The sequence below is a fragment of the Oryzias latipes genome, chromosome 2, assembly GCF_053564925.1.
Source record: "Oryzias latipes strain Hd-rR chromosome 2, Olatipes_Hd-rR_3.1".
NCBI lineage: Eukaryota > Metazoa > Chordata > Actinopteri > Beloniformes > Adrianichthyidae > Oryzias > Oryzias latipes.
Window position 1 is genome coordinate 28,949,412 of NC_136238.1, and position 16,849 is coordinate 28,966,260.

A 16,849-nucleotide genomic window follows, 5' to 3' on the forward strand; every position below is an offset into this window, starting at 1 on the left:
GCGTTGGAGACAAGTACAGTACATTGCAGACCTGTTCTGGAAGAGATGGACGCAAGAGTACTTACCGTTGCTTCAAGAAAGACAAAAGTGGAACGAAAGAAAAAGGAGTTTAACTCCAGGAGATATCGTAGTGATCGTGGACTTTTCAACTCCACGTGGATCATGGTCTCTTGGAAAAGTTCTAGAAGTTTTTCCCGACAAACGAGGACTAGTGCGCTCTGTGAAATTGCAGACAAAGTCCAATATAATTGAAAGGCCAGTCACAAAACTTTGTTTGGTTCATGGGGTGTAAACTGGTTGTGATGTAATTTGTTTATCATGGCACTTTATGGCTCCATTCTGCTTAAGGTATGAATTATTGTGTCAGTAGTCATCAACAATTAGGGGCCGGTGTGTAGGAGCCATGAATGTGATTGTAGTTCACCTTACTGCCAGTAGGGAGATTCTGTATGTAAGGGAAGACGTCACAGTGTTTGTCAGGTGTTTTGGCCCGGAAGGGCAAAGGGTTTTGACCGCAGTACCGCACGAGTGTAAGAACGCAGGCTGGTCAATGTCACACGCAAGTATGTATGCAAGATGACAGCAAATAAATGTCAATGCGTCGCCATAAAAAATGAGAGTGGACATTTAATGACTGGAGCAAACACATGCGCGTCAACCTCACCTGGGTCAAAACAATCTCAGTAGCTGAGTTGTAGGCTTAGCTCCTTCACCCACAAAGTGCTTTCCAAGCTAGAACTAAGAATATCCAGCATGCATTTGGAAAAACTCATTAGCTTCTAGTGGAAAATGATGAGTCATTTGAAAAGCATTCTATGAATGCTCAGAAAACTTCCTCTAAGGTTGTGGTTGTTTGGAGAAGTCCTCCTCTTCAAAGAAGTTCTCCTGACCATCTTCAAAGCCACTTTCTGCTTTTTCAAACGCTACTGTTCAACAAAAACTTGGTTTCTGCCACAAAACCAACCTTAGACACTGAAACAGAATGAATCCAATGCAGAAATGTGTTGACACCTTTAATTCAAAGCTTCAATCAGTTTGAATCTCATGAAGAACATTTCAAAAATCCACATTTGGATCAGGCGTCTTCATCAGAGCACAACTCATGTTTCCAGGACTGTGACTCACCAATAGATCCTCATTTCCTTTACACAATCTGTTTCCATCATTAGGATTTTTCATAAAAACTTGAGTTAGAAAAGAATTGCTGCCCCAAAATGTCCAGTTTGAATAGTCTACAGTTTGTTGTGTTTGGTTGCTAGGTAACAGGGTCTTTAATGTCTATGATGTCATGGTGGCTTTCAGAGTTGAACTCCTGAATATGACGGTAAACATTTGGATTGAACAAAAATGGGATTGAAGCTCATGCTAAATCCTGATCTCAATGCTGAAAAAACCTCCTCCTAGATTCTGGTTGTTTGGAGAAGTCCTCCTCTTCCAAGAATTCCTGAAAAAAGCCCTCATTTCTCCTGACCATCTTCAAAGCCACTTTCTGCTTTAGTTTAGTCCAAACTTGCTTTATGCTGACAACATTTGCAGCTTGAATCAATCTGAAGAATCCAAGGAAACAAACCAATCTAAGTCTGCATTCATGCCACTTCAGAACCAACAAAGCATGTTTCCAGGACGCTGACTTACCAATAGAACTTGGGATTTCCTTTGCAGAATCCTTCTCCGTGTGTTTTCCTTTGTTTTTCTCCCCAAAACCTAAAGCAGAGATTTTTGCTGAGCTGCAGAACAAACGTCTGACTGCTTTAACCGCTGTTGATGGTTTGTTGTGTTTCCTTCTATAGCTGCTATGGTCTTGGTATGGTTGCTAGGTAACGCTGTCTTTGATGATGATGACGTCAGAGTGGCCTCTAGAATGGACTATTTTCTTGTTTCATGTTGATTTATTTGACTGTTGTGTTAATAATATCAACAGTTCTCTGTCGCCCTCTGGTGGTTCATCAGAGAAGCCAAACTTCCACAGAAAGTGAATCAATAAACATGAGCTAATTCTTGATGCAGGTTTGAAAACACAGATGGAAAACAGCATCAATCCAAATATTAGTCAATGTTTCCTTGAATGGAACAATTTCAGGATTTGTTGTCATAAAGTTGTGAAAAACTGTCTTGTAAAGTGTGTGGTGACGGTCCACTGTGGAAAATGACTGTTTGTGGAACATTGAGATGTGCTCAGTGATTTTGGTTTAGGACACTTTGGTTTCATTTCAAACGTTGGTTTCTCCTAAATCTACAAACTCTCTCCACAAACTGTCTCCTAACTCTCAGGGATTCCTGCTGCTGGCAAAACTCACGGCTCAAGGAACCACTTCATGAATCAGTCACGCTTTGGAATGAACTTTATTGAACAACATGTCATGGTCTGGAAGAAGCCCCAGTTCCAGCTGACAGAAGTCTGGTTCTGATCCATCAGATCTCACTAGCAACAGAAGCAAACCTTCACGTGTTGCAGCAACAGTTTCCATGTTTGGGAGGATCTTCTGAAGAACAGCTCAGTTCCAGATCACATCATGATGTTTGATGTTTTCTTCATTCCAGGAAATCATCTGTGTCTCCTTTGATCTGTGCTGAGTCAGCACTTTGACTTCTTTTCAACTTTAGATCCATCATTTACAATCAAGGATTTATTGATAAATATTATTTATTGACAGAAAATAAAGAGTAAATGTATTTATCATCCAGCAGTGACTGTGGTGTTTGTAAGTCTTTTATTTTGAAATTCCTCAAGGATGATCATCATGGTGGGATTTCTAGATCTGCATGAACTCATCCTGAATCCAAAAGACACTGGAGCAGCAAAGAATCCAACCCATCTCTGCCAACATGAGGCTCTTACTTTGAAACGTCTCAGACTTCCTGCAGGGAAACAGGCTTTCTGCTGCTGCACTGACAGATGTGCACGAGCTTGAAAGAGCTTCCTGACTGAGGAGCTGCAGACTTTCTCCTGCAGAGCAGCAGCTGACTTCAGCGTCGTCATGGGAACACAGTCTGCTGCTGCTTCTGGAAACGTCTTCAAGGCTGTGGTGGGACTTGTTGGTCTGGAGGACAGATTCTCTGAGCAAATGCTGCTTCAGCTTCAAGCTTCAGCTCTTTTCTTCTGGCAGAGCTTAGAAGAAATGGAAACCTCCTTTGTTCTGACTGTTTGCTCCAAATCCCAGATTCAGGAATTCCTCCAAGAAGTTCAGCTCAGAGATCATCCGCAGAGAAAAGCCTGAAGTTCTGATGGAAAATGACAACAGAACATGATCAATATTATTGATCCACATGGAATCCAGAAGAAACTCTGAGGTGAAGACATGAAGACACAAGCTTCAGAGACATGAGGAGAAGTCAGAGTGGATTCATTCTGGACTTTCTTCTCACATCTTCTCTTCAGAACATCTTTGTCTTTGATCCTTCAAATCTTCTGAAATCTGATCATCCATGGATTGTTTTTGTGGGATCAGATCCAGAGTTGCTGAAAGTTCTGCTGCCCTCTGCTGGTCAAAGTGTCCAAACAGCAGAGAGGAGATTCTCTGGGATTCATTGGAGTCCAGATTCTCCTGGATGTGAACAGTCTCTGCTTCTGGAACAGAAGAGTCCTTCTCAGAGCAGCATTGAGGATCTGTTCTGTCCGGCTGAGAGCGCTCCCTGCTGGTAGGAGACAGAACCACATCAGCTGCTTTTCTTTGGCCGTTCAGAAACAGTCTGGAGACTCTAAAAAACCTCCACTTCCTGAAGCAAACGGATGCAGAGCATCATGTTTGATCCTCTTCCTTCAGAAACGGCTCCATTGTTCCATCGCTCAGCAGTTTGACTAAAGCAGCTGAGAGTCTTGATGCAAACAGACCTCAGCAGCTCATCCAGAACGCCATGACAGAAGCACATGCAGCAGCACGTGCACGCTCCCAGAGAACAGCAGCTGATCCAAGTCCTGACTTTGAGGTCAGACCTTTCTGTTCTGCTTGGACCACACTTCAACATGAACTTCATTTCCCATCATTCCATCTGTCAGGAGAGAACAGCTGCAATCAGCTTCCTTCAGGAATGACTGCAGGTAGAAGGATCTTTCATTCTTCAGCACCACCAGGACCCACATCCAGCCCATTAACAGCCAGAACATCAGTGACATCAGCGTCTGATCTTCATCACATCATCATCATCAAAGGACCACCTCTACGTTTTTACAATCTGATGGATTTCAGTCTTTCTGCAGCTTCTCATCAACTGGATCGTCAAATATTTTCATTCTTCGCTCTTGTTTCTGCCGTCGTGGCACGGTAGACTACGGTGAAGGTACGGCTACAATTTACTCAATAAAATCAAAGTCAAACGTTAATCAGAGAGGATATCAATGAGCTAAACTAGTTTTGACTGTAAAACTATTTGTTTGTGATATTCATATTTCTGACTTGATGTTTTATGCTCACGCTTGGCTTCTTAAACTAAGGAGGCTAATGCAATATTGTCCAACCTTTCTTACCGTAGAAGCAGGTTGACAATTGTGTTGAGGACATCCCATCCCGCTGAGATAAATTCTACATTAATTGCAATTATTTAAACTAATTTAAGGTCATAGATCATTCGTAAAGAAGTTGATGAAATTTATTTCAAATGAAAATATTTTAAATGATTTAAATACAATTATTTATTAAAATTAATTTATTTTGAATACATCTACTTATTTTTCACAAAAGCTCTTGTTAGATTAGTGCTGTACTCACAAAATTTGTTGCAGTGAACTGAAATTCACCAATTTTATTATGAATTCACCTTTGAAATGTTTTTAGAGTGCAGTTTTAAGACTTACAGAATAGATTTCAATGAGATTGAAGAGTCAAAACTGAACTTTGAGAGTTTGACTTGAAAGCAAACAGTGACGTTAGCGTCTGCAGACTGAGTCCAGCTGGGATCAGATCTAATCACAGGTTTTCAAAGCAGACGGCTTCCTTCACCAGACTGGACCAGTTGCAGTAAAAGAAGACGGACTGGTTCTTGTAATAACAGTCGATTCAGTTGCTGCTTTTACCAAACATCAAGTTTGTTGCAAAAGATCAAAACCAGACAGTTTCTGAGCAAAAGTTAATGTGGATAAAGTTCATTACAAAGCAGATTAAGAATCATGTAGTGAATACAGGAAATGAACAAACAGCATTTCCTCTTTTAGGACAGGAAAAAGATAGACTTCCTTTTTCTGATACTAAACTGATGAAGCTCTAACTTCAAATATAATAACATCAAATGTCTTCTTTTGTCTGATTTTTACCTTCAGTAACTACATTTTATATTTTAGTAATCTGTGATTCATCCTTTCACTCTCACATCACTCACAAATGTACTGACACTAAAAATATTGAGTGGGAGGAGCCAAGACTTTTCTATAATTTAGTCATTATCAGAGAGGAAAGGAACATTTACAGTGAGAGACCAACAACCTGAGAATGACTCTGCTACTAGAATTCATCTTTATTTTCATGATTCAGTCTGGAGGTAAAATTTCTTTGAAAAATATTTCTTATTTTTACTTTAAAATTGTTGTTTACCACATATAGTCAGTCTATTTTATAGATAACAAGATTTACTTTGTTTAAAAAAATGGAGTTTGTAAAAGTAGATTATTAATAGAATAAAGATGATTGTTTTGTTTTTGATAAAAATATGTTTTCATTTGAAGATTCCTCAGCATTTTATAAACAAATGCAAATTCAGTTTTAAAGTTCAATTTTATGCAAATATTCATATTTGAATGCTGACAGCTGAAGCTGTGAAGATGATGAAGAATGTCAACACAGTAAAAAAAAGTCAAGAAGTGAAAATATTTGCTAAAACTGAACTAACTTCCTTAAACTAAAATGACTTTTGCTATTTGAACTGCTAAAGCTGCACTAAATGGTAATAAAGATGAAAAGAACCCGTTTCCTTGAGTAAAACAATAATTGAGGAAGAAACTAAAAGGAAGACTCGTAAGGACACAAACATGATCGCTACAGATGTCAGAAACTGATTGACTGATGTTTTAGCAAAAAGAAAAGTTACTTTTAAGGATTTCAGGGTTCTTTCATTTCATGGTTTAAATTAATTCAAGCTTAGGAAAATAGCCAATTGTTTAAAAATTGGCTTTACATTTTTAATGCCTAATAGGTTGTATATATTTTCTAATACTATCAATTACAGAGAAAAACTAAATACTTCATCAGAATTCACAATTCTATCCAGAAAAAGTCAGAGTTAAAGATGAGAATGATGAAAATATTAGAGGAAAGTAAAGACGTGTTTATATGGAAGCATTTGTGTAGCATAATTAAAAATAAAAGACAATACCAGAAATGCTTTTTCATTTTCAAAATGAGGTTGAATCAAATTTAAAATGAAAAAGCAATCTGCCAAAATGCTTTTTCTTTTTCTTCTTTAACACAGCTTATTCTGTCACTTTATTAAAATGATAAAGAAAATGGTATTTGACATTTCATTTTTAAAAAGTTCTCTTCTAAATGAGTAGCAAAATTCATTTAGAAATGTCTAATTTGACAATTAAAATAGATTAATAGAAATGCTTTTTCATTTTCAAAATGTAACTGCATTAAATGATTCAAAATTAAAATGAAAAATCAATTTTTCAAAATGCTTTTTCATTTTCTAATTAAAAACTGCTTATTCTGTGTCATAATTGAAACGAAAATGGAAAGAGAGAATTGTATTTTCATTTTAACATCCACCCTGCGAATAATGTCACAAAATTCAATTCCACTTAGCATTTCTAGAGGGCCGGCTGCTAAGAGACACAGACATGCTAGAAGCAGTGCGGTCAGGCTTGTAGCTTTGTGTTAGCGGCAGAGGAGAGGGCTTTGTGAGGGTGTAGGTACCATGACCATTAGGCCTGGAACTTCCATTCGTGGTCCTTTCAGCTGAGGATGACGTCACACTACGGTAACCCCACTTGGACAAACTACGTACGTTGAGTTCTGCTCAGGGTCGACATATTCTAATTTCATGTTTTCTTTTGTAACCTTAAGTTCTTTTCCCTCATAAATTTTGTCTGACAATATTCTTTGTAATATTTTATAAAGAGATTTTTGCCACAATCCACTTGTTATTCAAGTTTAAGTTCAGCCGTGGCTAAAAATGTTGTTAGCACGGCTAAATGTTGTTCTTCCGGGTCCATTCTGCAAATAATAAAACCCTGGGCACATGAATTACCAAAAAATATAAGTGATGATTGTACACAGCTTCTCAGGACTATGTAGCAATATTTCCACCTTCTGCGATCTTCCATCGGATGCCTAATGCTAACCCTTCTTGCAGCCATGAAAAAAGCACTGAACGCACGGATTTAAAATTATGAGCGAGCAGGTCCTTAATAATAATCATAAAAGTTATAAAAGTACATTTAGAAGATCGTCTCCTGCAGCTTCCTGCTCCTCCTTCCTGATTTTGCTGTTCCAAGACAGCTACAGCCCCTTGAACAGCTCTAACAGATTTCACCATGCTAAACTTTGGCATTTGCTGGTTGGACTAACAAACACTGACATCATCTAATCTTAATCATCAATGCTAACTGGAAGTGTGTTGTGCGACACTATTCGCAGGGTGGATGTGAAACTGAAAATGCAATCCCCTCTTTGCACTTTTATTTTAATTATGACACAGAATTTAGCGGTTTTGAAGTCTCTTCTTTGATTCTGTTTGTGATTCTGATTGTCATTTTCTCTTTCTTCTTGTTTCTCTTGCAGGTTTCAGTTTTGAGATCCTCTATAAAAGAGTTGGAGATGAAGCCGTTTTACCTTGTAACATTGATAGATCCTCTGACCGGGATCTTTACTGGTCTATCTACAGACTTGAAAAAACATTTTCAGAGCTAATAGGCTGCAGTGGAAATGTCCACAGTTTAGCCAGAGCTTTAAGGCTGAGTGTGAGCAGTGACTGCTCCCTGCTCATCAGATACATCACTGAAGATGATGCTGGTCAATACGCCTGTCAGCGCAGAAACAACAACAACATTGTCACCGTTGTGGATCTGAATACTTTGAGCAGTGAGTAATCTGACCAGAACAATTCTGTGACTCCACGAATGTCAACATTGTGATCTGATCCAAAAAAAGAACTCAGAGCCTGAAGAGACTCTGACATGTGAACTCATGTAATCATTTAGGTCAAACTGCTGACAAAGCATGTTTAGTATGAGAGATGTGAGACAGTCGGCCCAAGGGAGAAAATATTGCATTTCATTCTTTTACATAGCAAATAGGTTAAATTGATGAATCCATGAACAGCAAAGATCAATGTCTCTCATGACGGATCACTGATTAATCAGGTGATCTGAGTTTTTGACAGTTTCCTGTTTTGTTGAACTTGACAAACCTCTGATGTGTCACACATTAAAAAAGTGTTTGGTTGAAAATTCAATTAAGGACAAAAATAATAGTCTGAAAACTTGATTCTATTTTGTTTGTCTTTAGTCTCTTCGTCTCCTTCAGATGTTCATGGAAGTGTGGACCTAACATGCTCCTTCAAGGGCTATGATGTACCGTCTTTCTTTAAAGAACGTCATGGCTGTAAGAAAAGCCGCATCATCTGGATGAATGAGACGGGATCTCAACTGTCTGGTAGAAATCCGGAGTTTGAGGTGAAAAACCAAACAAACTGTGATTCTGTTCTGACTGTGAAACATCAGAGTGGAAACTCCAAAAGATTCAGCTGCCAGTTTGTTGACTATAAGAAAGTGCAGATAGATGCCGTCTACGTTCTCACAGGTAAGAACTTTGGATGATTTAACTTTATAATAGTCTTCTAACAAATGATATATTTTCACAGTTTAGAAACAAAAACACTTTCTGTTCTTTTAAGTGATTCCTGTGAATCTTTTCTCTTTTAGGATTTTCAGAATAAAACAAAACAAACTTTTAATGTCAATCAAAAATCTATATATGATTTGAACTTTTCTATATAAATGTCATTGTTGTTATTTTTTACCAAACTATCAGGAATATACATTGAGGTAAAAACTTTTAACTCATTTATGTTGGTTGTTATGCAAGCGTCACAGAAGAAAAGATAGATAAAAATAAAAGAATATTTTCTGTTGAAACAGGTTTATTACAAATAGAAGCAAACATTGAATTCAATAAAACAAACTTCTCTTTAAAGCAGGTTTTGTACTTTTATTAAAGAACCTGTTTGGAGATTATTTTAGAAAAGCATAAATGTAATTACAACTACAAAAACAGTTTTAGAGGAGCTTGAGGAAATGTATAACAACAAAGAAGAAATGAAAACCTAAAAAAACTCAGCAGCAGAACAAAATCTGATAATCATGGAACAGGTTTGTTTTACAAATGTTCATTTCTCCAGACTTTGATTCTCTGTTGATTTAACCAAAGAGAGATGTGGAGAGTGGATTGTTCATTTGTTGTTGTAGTTTTTTCCATTTCTTGTTTTCTGCAGATGTCTGGGGGGGGGGGGGGGGGGGGGGGGGGTCCTAAAGCAGGTTATGCTAGTTACCAGGCTAAGTTTGAGGCTAAGGAAGCAGTGTGTTGTTCTGAGGCAGTTGATGATGCTGATCACAGTGCTAGCACTTTTAGCCACATGCAGCTCAGTTAGTCTTACAGATAGAGAAGGGGGGGGGGGGGGGTTATATGTGTGTAGTGGAAGCTACACTACTACTAGAGAGGGGGCAGCGAGGGAGGTGGTGCCAAGAGGGGTGCGAGTGGCGAGCAGAGGTAGGCAAGGGGGGCGAGTAGCGCCTGCGGGTCATACAGCGCCACTCATGGCTTTAATTTGATTCTTGTTCTGTCAGTCTTTGACTTTGTCAAGTTTGATTGTTTAAAGTTCAGAACTGTCACCTTTCTACCGTTAAAAGCACTTTTTGACTCATTCTGTTCACATTAGAATGAAGAAAACCTTCTGAATGGATCTGAGGTAAAGATCTATTTCTAAAGAAAGAGGGAAAAAACTTCCTTGAGGAATTTAAAAACTGTGTCTCTTTAATGGTTTAATGTCACAAAAATAGAAGCAAAGTCTTCATTTTCAGTTTTATCTTTATTTATCATTAAAGAAGAAATCAAACCATGAATGACTCCAAAAGTAGAATTAAGGAGAAATGAGTTCATATTAAAACATTATATTGAATAAATGTCACTTTTGTCTAAAAATCCAGAATTTGATGTCAGTTATGAAAAAATGTTTTTTAATATTAATAATTTTTATCATTTAATAATATTATCCTGAAAACAAAACTTTGCAGATCTAATTATCTTGTTGTATTTCTTCAGTGATTTTGTTAGTCTCTGTTGTGTTAAAGGTTCAACTTTTTGTTCTTTTCTCTCCTGCAGACATCAGTGAACAAACTAAACATCTTCATCACAGAGCTGGAGATGACGTCCTTTTACCTTGTAGAACTACATCCTCCTCTTCCTCCTGCTCTGATGTTACCTGGCTGAACCAGGAAGATCCAGATGAAGCACTGAGACCAGAAGTACACAATGGAAGTGTTGTCCAGAGTTCAGCTAGAGCTTCCAGGCTGAATGTGAGCAGTGACTGCTCTCTGCTCATCACAAACATCACTGATGAAGATGCTGGTCGATTTCTCTGTCGGCTCAGGAACAAGAATACGTTTGAGGCGTATCTTAATATTTTGAGCAGTGAGTATTCTGACATGAATAATAATGTGACTTCATGATTGTCAACATTCTGATCTGATCCAAAACAGCTCAAACCCTGAAGAGACTCTGATGTTTGGAGTTTTTTAATCTAAATCTCCAGATTCTATAATAGATCAGAGATTAGTCCGTTATTTATGTACAGAGTCAGAACCAGTTTTCATCTCAGATGAGGGGAGATTTATTCCACAATCCAGAGCTTCTGGACTTTTCTAACAGAATTATAGGAGTTAGACCAGACAGACCCGGACAATCAGGACTAGAAAGACGAAGAAATAGCCGACAACAAAGTTTCAGCTTCATGCAGAAAACATTTCTTTGGGTTCATTTTATATAGTTTTATATTATTTCCATAATAGGGGGATCTAGTTCCAAGCCCGGCCTGAGAAGGTTGCGTCAGGAAGGGCATCCGGCGTCAAAACATTGCCAAGTTTACCATGCGACTTGTTCACTGTGGCGACCCCTGATGGGAGAAGCCGAAAGAGGAAGAAGATATTATTTCCATAATATTGTTAGTTGAAAGTTGTCAGAAAATGACAAGCAGCCACTCAGCCACTCCATCATCCTCTGACTAATAGTTTAGTCTGAAACTCAAAAATCCAGACTATTTCTGCTGTTGAAACAGATGTAAACATTTCTCTGAATAGTTTCTAAAATGGTCAAATCTGTTCTTTCTTTGGAACACGGTCAGCAGGTAAATGTGGTCACTGTCAGGACAAAAGGTTTTCATGTAAAAACGTCTTTTCTGTTTCTGTTTTCCTTCAGTTTCTAAAGATCCAGCAGACGTTCCTCCCAGAGGAAGTGGAAGTGTCACATTCCAGTGTTCACTGAGTAGATTTGATCCAACTATTCCCTGCAGACAGAACAGCATCATCTGGATGGATGAGACGGGATCTCAGCTGTCTGGTGACGGAGTTGGGTTGGACTGTGTTTCTGTTCTGACTGTGAAACATCAGAGTGGAAACAACCAAACATTCATCTGTCAGTTTGTTGAGGATGAGGAGGTGAAGACAGATGCTGTCTATGTTCTGGACTTTTCAGGTAAAACTGGTTTTATTATTTTGAACAACAAAGACAAATTGTGAAAGTCAAAGCCATTTACAAATATTTTGTTGATGCTGGTAAATCTGTTGTCTGCAGATCTTTCTGGTCATAATTTCATCATCATCGTTGGAGCCGTGATGAAGGTGGTGTTGATGTTTCTGGGTGTGGTTGCTGCTCTGGTCTACATGTCCAGGAGGAGAACCAAAGGGAACGAGGACCAGAGAACTAGAACAAGTACTGTCACTCTTTTACTCTTCATCATTTTCTGATGTGGATGATGTCATTTCCTGTTTCTCTCAGCTCATGAAAACCAATGAAGTTGGTGATCTTAAACATTATTTACACTTTTAGAAATAAAAAAAAAGCTGCTTGATCTTCTAAATTCTGCTTCTACAGGGAGCAGAACTGTTGCTGGTGATGAAGACGCCCTGTGAAGAAGAGATTTTTTTATTTGTTGTTGTTTAAAAGAATGCAGATATTTTCTTCTCTATGATTTTTTTTCTTTATTTCCTTTTAAATATTTCAGCTGCAGTAGTTTTATTTGCTCAGTTCTGGCTTCACCTGCCAAATTTCTAAGTATAATAGTGTAGATGCAAGAAATGGAGTGTGTGTGTGTGTGTGTGTGTGTGTGTGTGTGTGTGTGTGTGTGTGTGTGTGTGGGGGGGTGTGTGGGGGTGTGTGTGTGTGTGTGTGTGTGTGTGGGTGTGCGTGTGGGTGTGTGTGTGTGTGTGTGTGTGTATCCTATTGACTTTATATTTTTTCCGAATCAGGTCAAAATATATAACTCCAAGTTAATATCTATATATGTATAGACGTACATTTGTTTGTCTTCTTTGGTATTTCCTTGTTTTGATTGCTTAAAATAAACCATTTGTAAATTCCAACTCTTTTTTATCAGACCACTTTTTGTTTTTGTGACTAACATCCATGTTTTTTAAGGACTACGACTTTGGAACTTGTAACAGATGAAAATGTTTTCCAAATTGATGACAGAGACTCAGCTCTCTTCCAGAATGACATTTCTGCAGATCAAACTGAACCACAAGTGAAAATAAACCTTCTAGATTTCTATAATGTGTTCACAGCTCTGAAACAAAACTAACAGAACAATCTTACATTTTAGTTGTCAAGTCTGCTGCCCAGTGGCATCAACGCACTACACGGTCCTTAAAAACAACATAGTTGTGTTTTTTAGACACAGAAGAGTAAAAATAAAGTCAAATGGAAAATATTTTTGAATGAACGAAATCAACACAAAAAGAAAAGAAAACAGCTATGGAGTCATTCTAGATGTTTCTGGTTGTTTGATTGATGATTTTTGAGCCTCAACATCAGGGGATAAACAGGCTCCACTGTGTGTCATGTGGTGTCAAACCTCTGCCATATATATTAATAATCCACTGCATTTAGTTAACACACATTGTGGTTTTTCTGTCTTTATCAGCACTTGCCTTTTATAATCTCTTGCTTTTATCTGAACATATCATGTAACTTCCTCACAGAAACACTCACGCAGTGTTTCCTGTCTCCACAGAGAGTGAGTGTTAATGTCTAGAATCAGAATCAGGTTTATTGAAGAGTTCTACAAAAGCATCAGTTATTAATCTTTATGTCTGGATCATGTGATCATTCAGAGACTAATAATAAAAAAATAAAAAGGAAAATTAGAGAATATTTTTGTTATTGTCTCCATGAAAATAAGAAAAATATCATCAAGAGCTGGAGACCTAAGCAGACTGCCTCTTGCATGCCTCAGAGGCTCTTTCTGAACGCCAGCACGCCTCTGTAAGGAGCCCGATTGCCAAGTAAGCAGCCAGACAGCTCCAGAAACCGGAAACAGCAGGTTAAGAAAATGGATGGAACCATCAAAGTTGTAGGTTTAAAGGCTGTCATCTGGACTTGGTTTTTTAAGTTGAAGACGTTTCACCTCTTATCCAAGAGGCTATGTCAATTCTGAATTAGCTGGTAAAAGTGATGGTATATATGTGCTCATGGGGGAGGAGTCAGACCTGACACGGGATGGTATTGTCTACTTAGCCTACATGTTTTCAGATTATGTTTTTATAAATCTGAAAGTCACCAAAGTGTTTAACAAACTTTTTTATGCAGTGAAAAGGTCAAATGTTTGTGTGTTGGAAGTCCCAACCTGACAGATGAGCAGAATAATGAGGCAGGCAAAGCCGTAACACTGCCCCCTGGTGGACAGGAACTCAGCAGTGCAGCTTCAGGATGGAGTGGCTTCCAACAGATCAGATCAACGTTCTGCTCTCTGCTAAAGAGGCAGAACGTCTCCTTCTAAGAAGAATCCAGAGTTCCTGATCACAAACATCAACTGAAACCCAAATCAGAGCTGATCAGACTGCATGGAGCCCAAGCTCCAGAAAAGAGGAGAGAAGAAGAAGTCGTCCACATGAAGCTTCACCTTAGAGGAAAAGAGGAGCTGCTGAACTAAAGTACTCGAGTACTGAGGAAGACTTTCAACCTCTGATGGATTCTGTAGAACATTTGGAACTAGAATGTAGAAAGTGCTTCAGTTCCATCAGCTGTCAGTCTGCAGCAGCTTCATCTGCTGCCTCCATCCTCTCTCTGTGAGTCTCTGCAGAGTTTTTCTGCAGCTGCTGGTTTTTCTGCAGCAGCAGCAGCATCAGAGCCAGAGAGCCAAAGAAAGTGGAAAGTCTGAGAAGGAAGCAGCTCTGAAGCTCTGCAGCTGACGGTGCAGCTTCAGGACTCATGAGGAGGAGCACATGCACGGCTCTGATGCTGCTGAACGTCTGACTGAGATGATCCACATTCAGAAGAGAGTTTCAGAGTGAAAGACGTGTGGAAGAAGAGAATCCTGAAGGTTTCTGTGCAGACATGAACTCAGTCAGAGAGCGTCTGAATGTTGGAGGATCCAGAAGAAACCAGGAGCTCATGAAGGTGGTTCTGTTGGAGCAGAGAGCAGAACTCTGATCCCAGTTTCAGGAACAATGCAGGCTCATGTTCTGGACTGAAGAGTTCTCCTGAAATGTTCTGTTCAGACTTCTTCAGGATCACATCTGTGTGTGAATGTGGAGGTTTGTCTGAACCAAGCTGCAGCTCACTTTGAAGCTCCTTCAGGCTCACACAGCAACAATGACAAAGACTGAAGCTTCTGTGCTGCCCTCTAGTGGCAAACATGGGATCTGCAGCACACATTTCTGCTTGGTTATTGGTTTCTGCTTCATAGAAATAAACAAAAAATATTTAATCTTAATACAAACCAACAGTCCACTCAGACAATGTTTCCTCCTTCAGTGTCACATCCAGAAACACTGAACATTCTTCATCAGTGAAGAAGATTCTCATCTTCTCACCAGCTTCCTGCTCTGAAGGAAACATCTTCATTCATCATCATGGACAGCCAGACCAACCTCTGTAGAAACACAATCCTCTAGTTCCAGACTAAAGAAATGATCCCTGAAAGTAGAGTCTTAGTGAGTTCTGGATGTTGTTTGTCCTCTTCTGTCTGCAGACAGGAACTCCTGCTCCTGGTCTCCTCCTGCAGATCACAGACTCACACCTCCTCCAATCAGGCTGCAGCTTGCTTCTGAATTTAAAAAGCATTTTAATTCTTTATAATGATCTAAGTAACCTATAAATGAAATGTTGAAATAGCTTCAACTCCACCAAGTATTCCTCTTTGTCCAGTTGTGTCAAACTATCTTCTTCTCTGTTGGGTTCAGCTGTCTCAGAGATTAGTAGTCATCCTAAAGCCTTCATCTATCTGATCACAGATGGATCGGTCCTTCTGGAACCTTATCAGACATATCAGGAACCTTCACTAAGCAGGAGGAGACCAGGAGCAGGAGTTCCTGTCTGCAGACAGAAGAGGACAAACAACATCCAGAACTCACTAAGACTCTACTTTCAGGGATCATTTCTTTAGTCTGGAACTAGAGGATTGTGTTTCTACAGAGGTTGGTCTGGCTGTCCATGATGATGAATGAAGATGTTTCCTTCAGAGCAGGAAGCTGGTGAGAAGATGAGAATCTTCTTCACTGATGAAGACTGTTCAGTGTTTCTGGATGTGACACTGAAGGAGGAAACATTGTCTGAGTGGACTGTTAGTTTGTTGGAACCTGAAATGGATTTTTGTAATGACTCATGAAGTAAAAACAGGTGTGAATGAATCAGATCAGGTTATCTCTGTCCTGAGGTTATTATTGAACTCTGACAGTCCACTTGAATCTGAATGTGAGATTTGACTTCCATGACATTTTTGGATAAAAACATCAAACCTTCATTGCTGCCTCCAGAAAAACCAGCAAACAGACTGAGAGGAAGACACTTTCCTCATCTAATGTCATCAGTTCAGATTCATCAACAGAAGCTGACAGTTTCACAGAGAGGACTCAGACCCTGCTGACCTGGGACTCGTGGAAAAACCACAGAAAAGGATCCTTAGTGTCAGTGGGGGGGGGTCACGACTCCCCGTGGAAAACAAGGGAGCAGATGAGAGAAAACATCCTCCAGAAAGCAGCTCCACACTCAGACTGAGTTTATAGAGGCTGACAGGACTGAGGTTCTGTCACAACAGTTGATAAAGGGGGATATCCCATGATGCACTGGGATCCTATTCAGTCTTTATGTAGATTTATCAGCCTCTTTTATTTCATGTTTGTGTTTTTTTTTTCTCTTCATTAATCTGTAATTTGAAAATCTGGAGTTGAAAATGTTTTTTTCTGAGCTTCAGGAAGCGACACAGAAATCTGACACGTTTTTCTGCAGCTGGAGATCATAAATGTGTCTGGATGGAGGTCAAACATCTCTGATGGTTAAATCAAGGATTATTTTAATGTTTTAGATGAATTTCTTTGTGGTTCTTCTGTTCTCCAGCACTTCTCTTTGTCCTTCTTGCTTCACCTCAGAACTGCTGCTCCATATCCTCAGAAGATGAAGAAAACTGAATTTTATGTTTATTAAGTCAAACTATTATGATCTAAACCAATCAAAGCTTCTGCTGTTAAGATGCTGACAGAAATGTTCTCATCCTGCAGGTTTACCTCAGGTTCCTCTCCTTTCTCTCACATTGTGGTAAGTGTTGAGTCACTTTTGAAAAACTGTCATCATCTATGTATATTTGTGCAAACATGAGCTCTAAAAAGAAAACTGGAGGGATTTTAAGGCAACAGAGAAGACAGATTTGA

At 39.0% G+C, this 16,849-nt stretch overlaps 3 protein-coding genes and 2 non-coding genes across 7 annotated transcripts in view; 3 read left to right on the top strand and 2 right to left on the bottom strand.

Annotated features, from left to right (window-relative positions):
• The window catches only part of LOC144986899 (uncharacterized), a 181,993-nt gene extending 169,428 nt beyond the window's left edge, over positions 1-12,565 (top strand). The window contains exons 4-9 of the mRNA XM_078935573.1: positions 7,713-8,012; positions 8,439-8,732; positions 10,311-10,619; positions 11,403-11,678; positions 11,778-11,915; positions 12,078-12,565. Coding sequence (XP_078791699.1) covers positions 7,713-8,012; positions 8,439-8,732; positions 10,311-10,619; positions 11,403-11,678; positions 11,778-11,915; positions 12,078-12,115 — 1,355 coding nt within the window. The 3' untranslated portion in view covers positions 12,116-12,565. The remainder of the gene's footprint in view (positions 1-7,712; positions 8,013-8,438; positions 8,733-10,310; positions 10,620-11,402; positions 11,679-11,777; positions 11,916-12,077) is intronic.
• Positions 1-16,849, bottom strand: part of LOC111949070 (NACHT, LRR and PYD domains-containing protein 12-like) — a 350,272-nt gene that overhangs the window by 130,148 nt on the left and 203,275 nt on the right. The gene's annotated exons all lie outside the window — the stretch shown is intronic.
• LOC144987763 (uncharacterized) overlaps positions 1-16,849 on the top strand; it is a 296,127-nt gene that overhangs the window by 52,216 nt on the left and 227,062 nt on the right. The window lies entirely within an intron of this gene.
• On the bottom strand, positions 14,930-15,135 carry LOC144990731 (small nucleolar RNA U3). The gene has a single exon (XR_013654689.1). It is a non-coding gene; the product is annotated as a small nucleolar RNA U3 (small nucleolar RNA).
• LOC144990722 (small nucleolar RNA U3) lies at positions 15,558-15,763 on the top strand. Its single transcript, XR_013654680.1, has one exon. It is a non-coding gene; the product is annotated as a small nucleolar RNA U3 (small nucleolar RNA).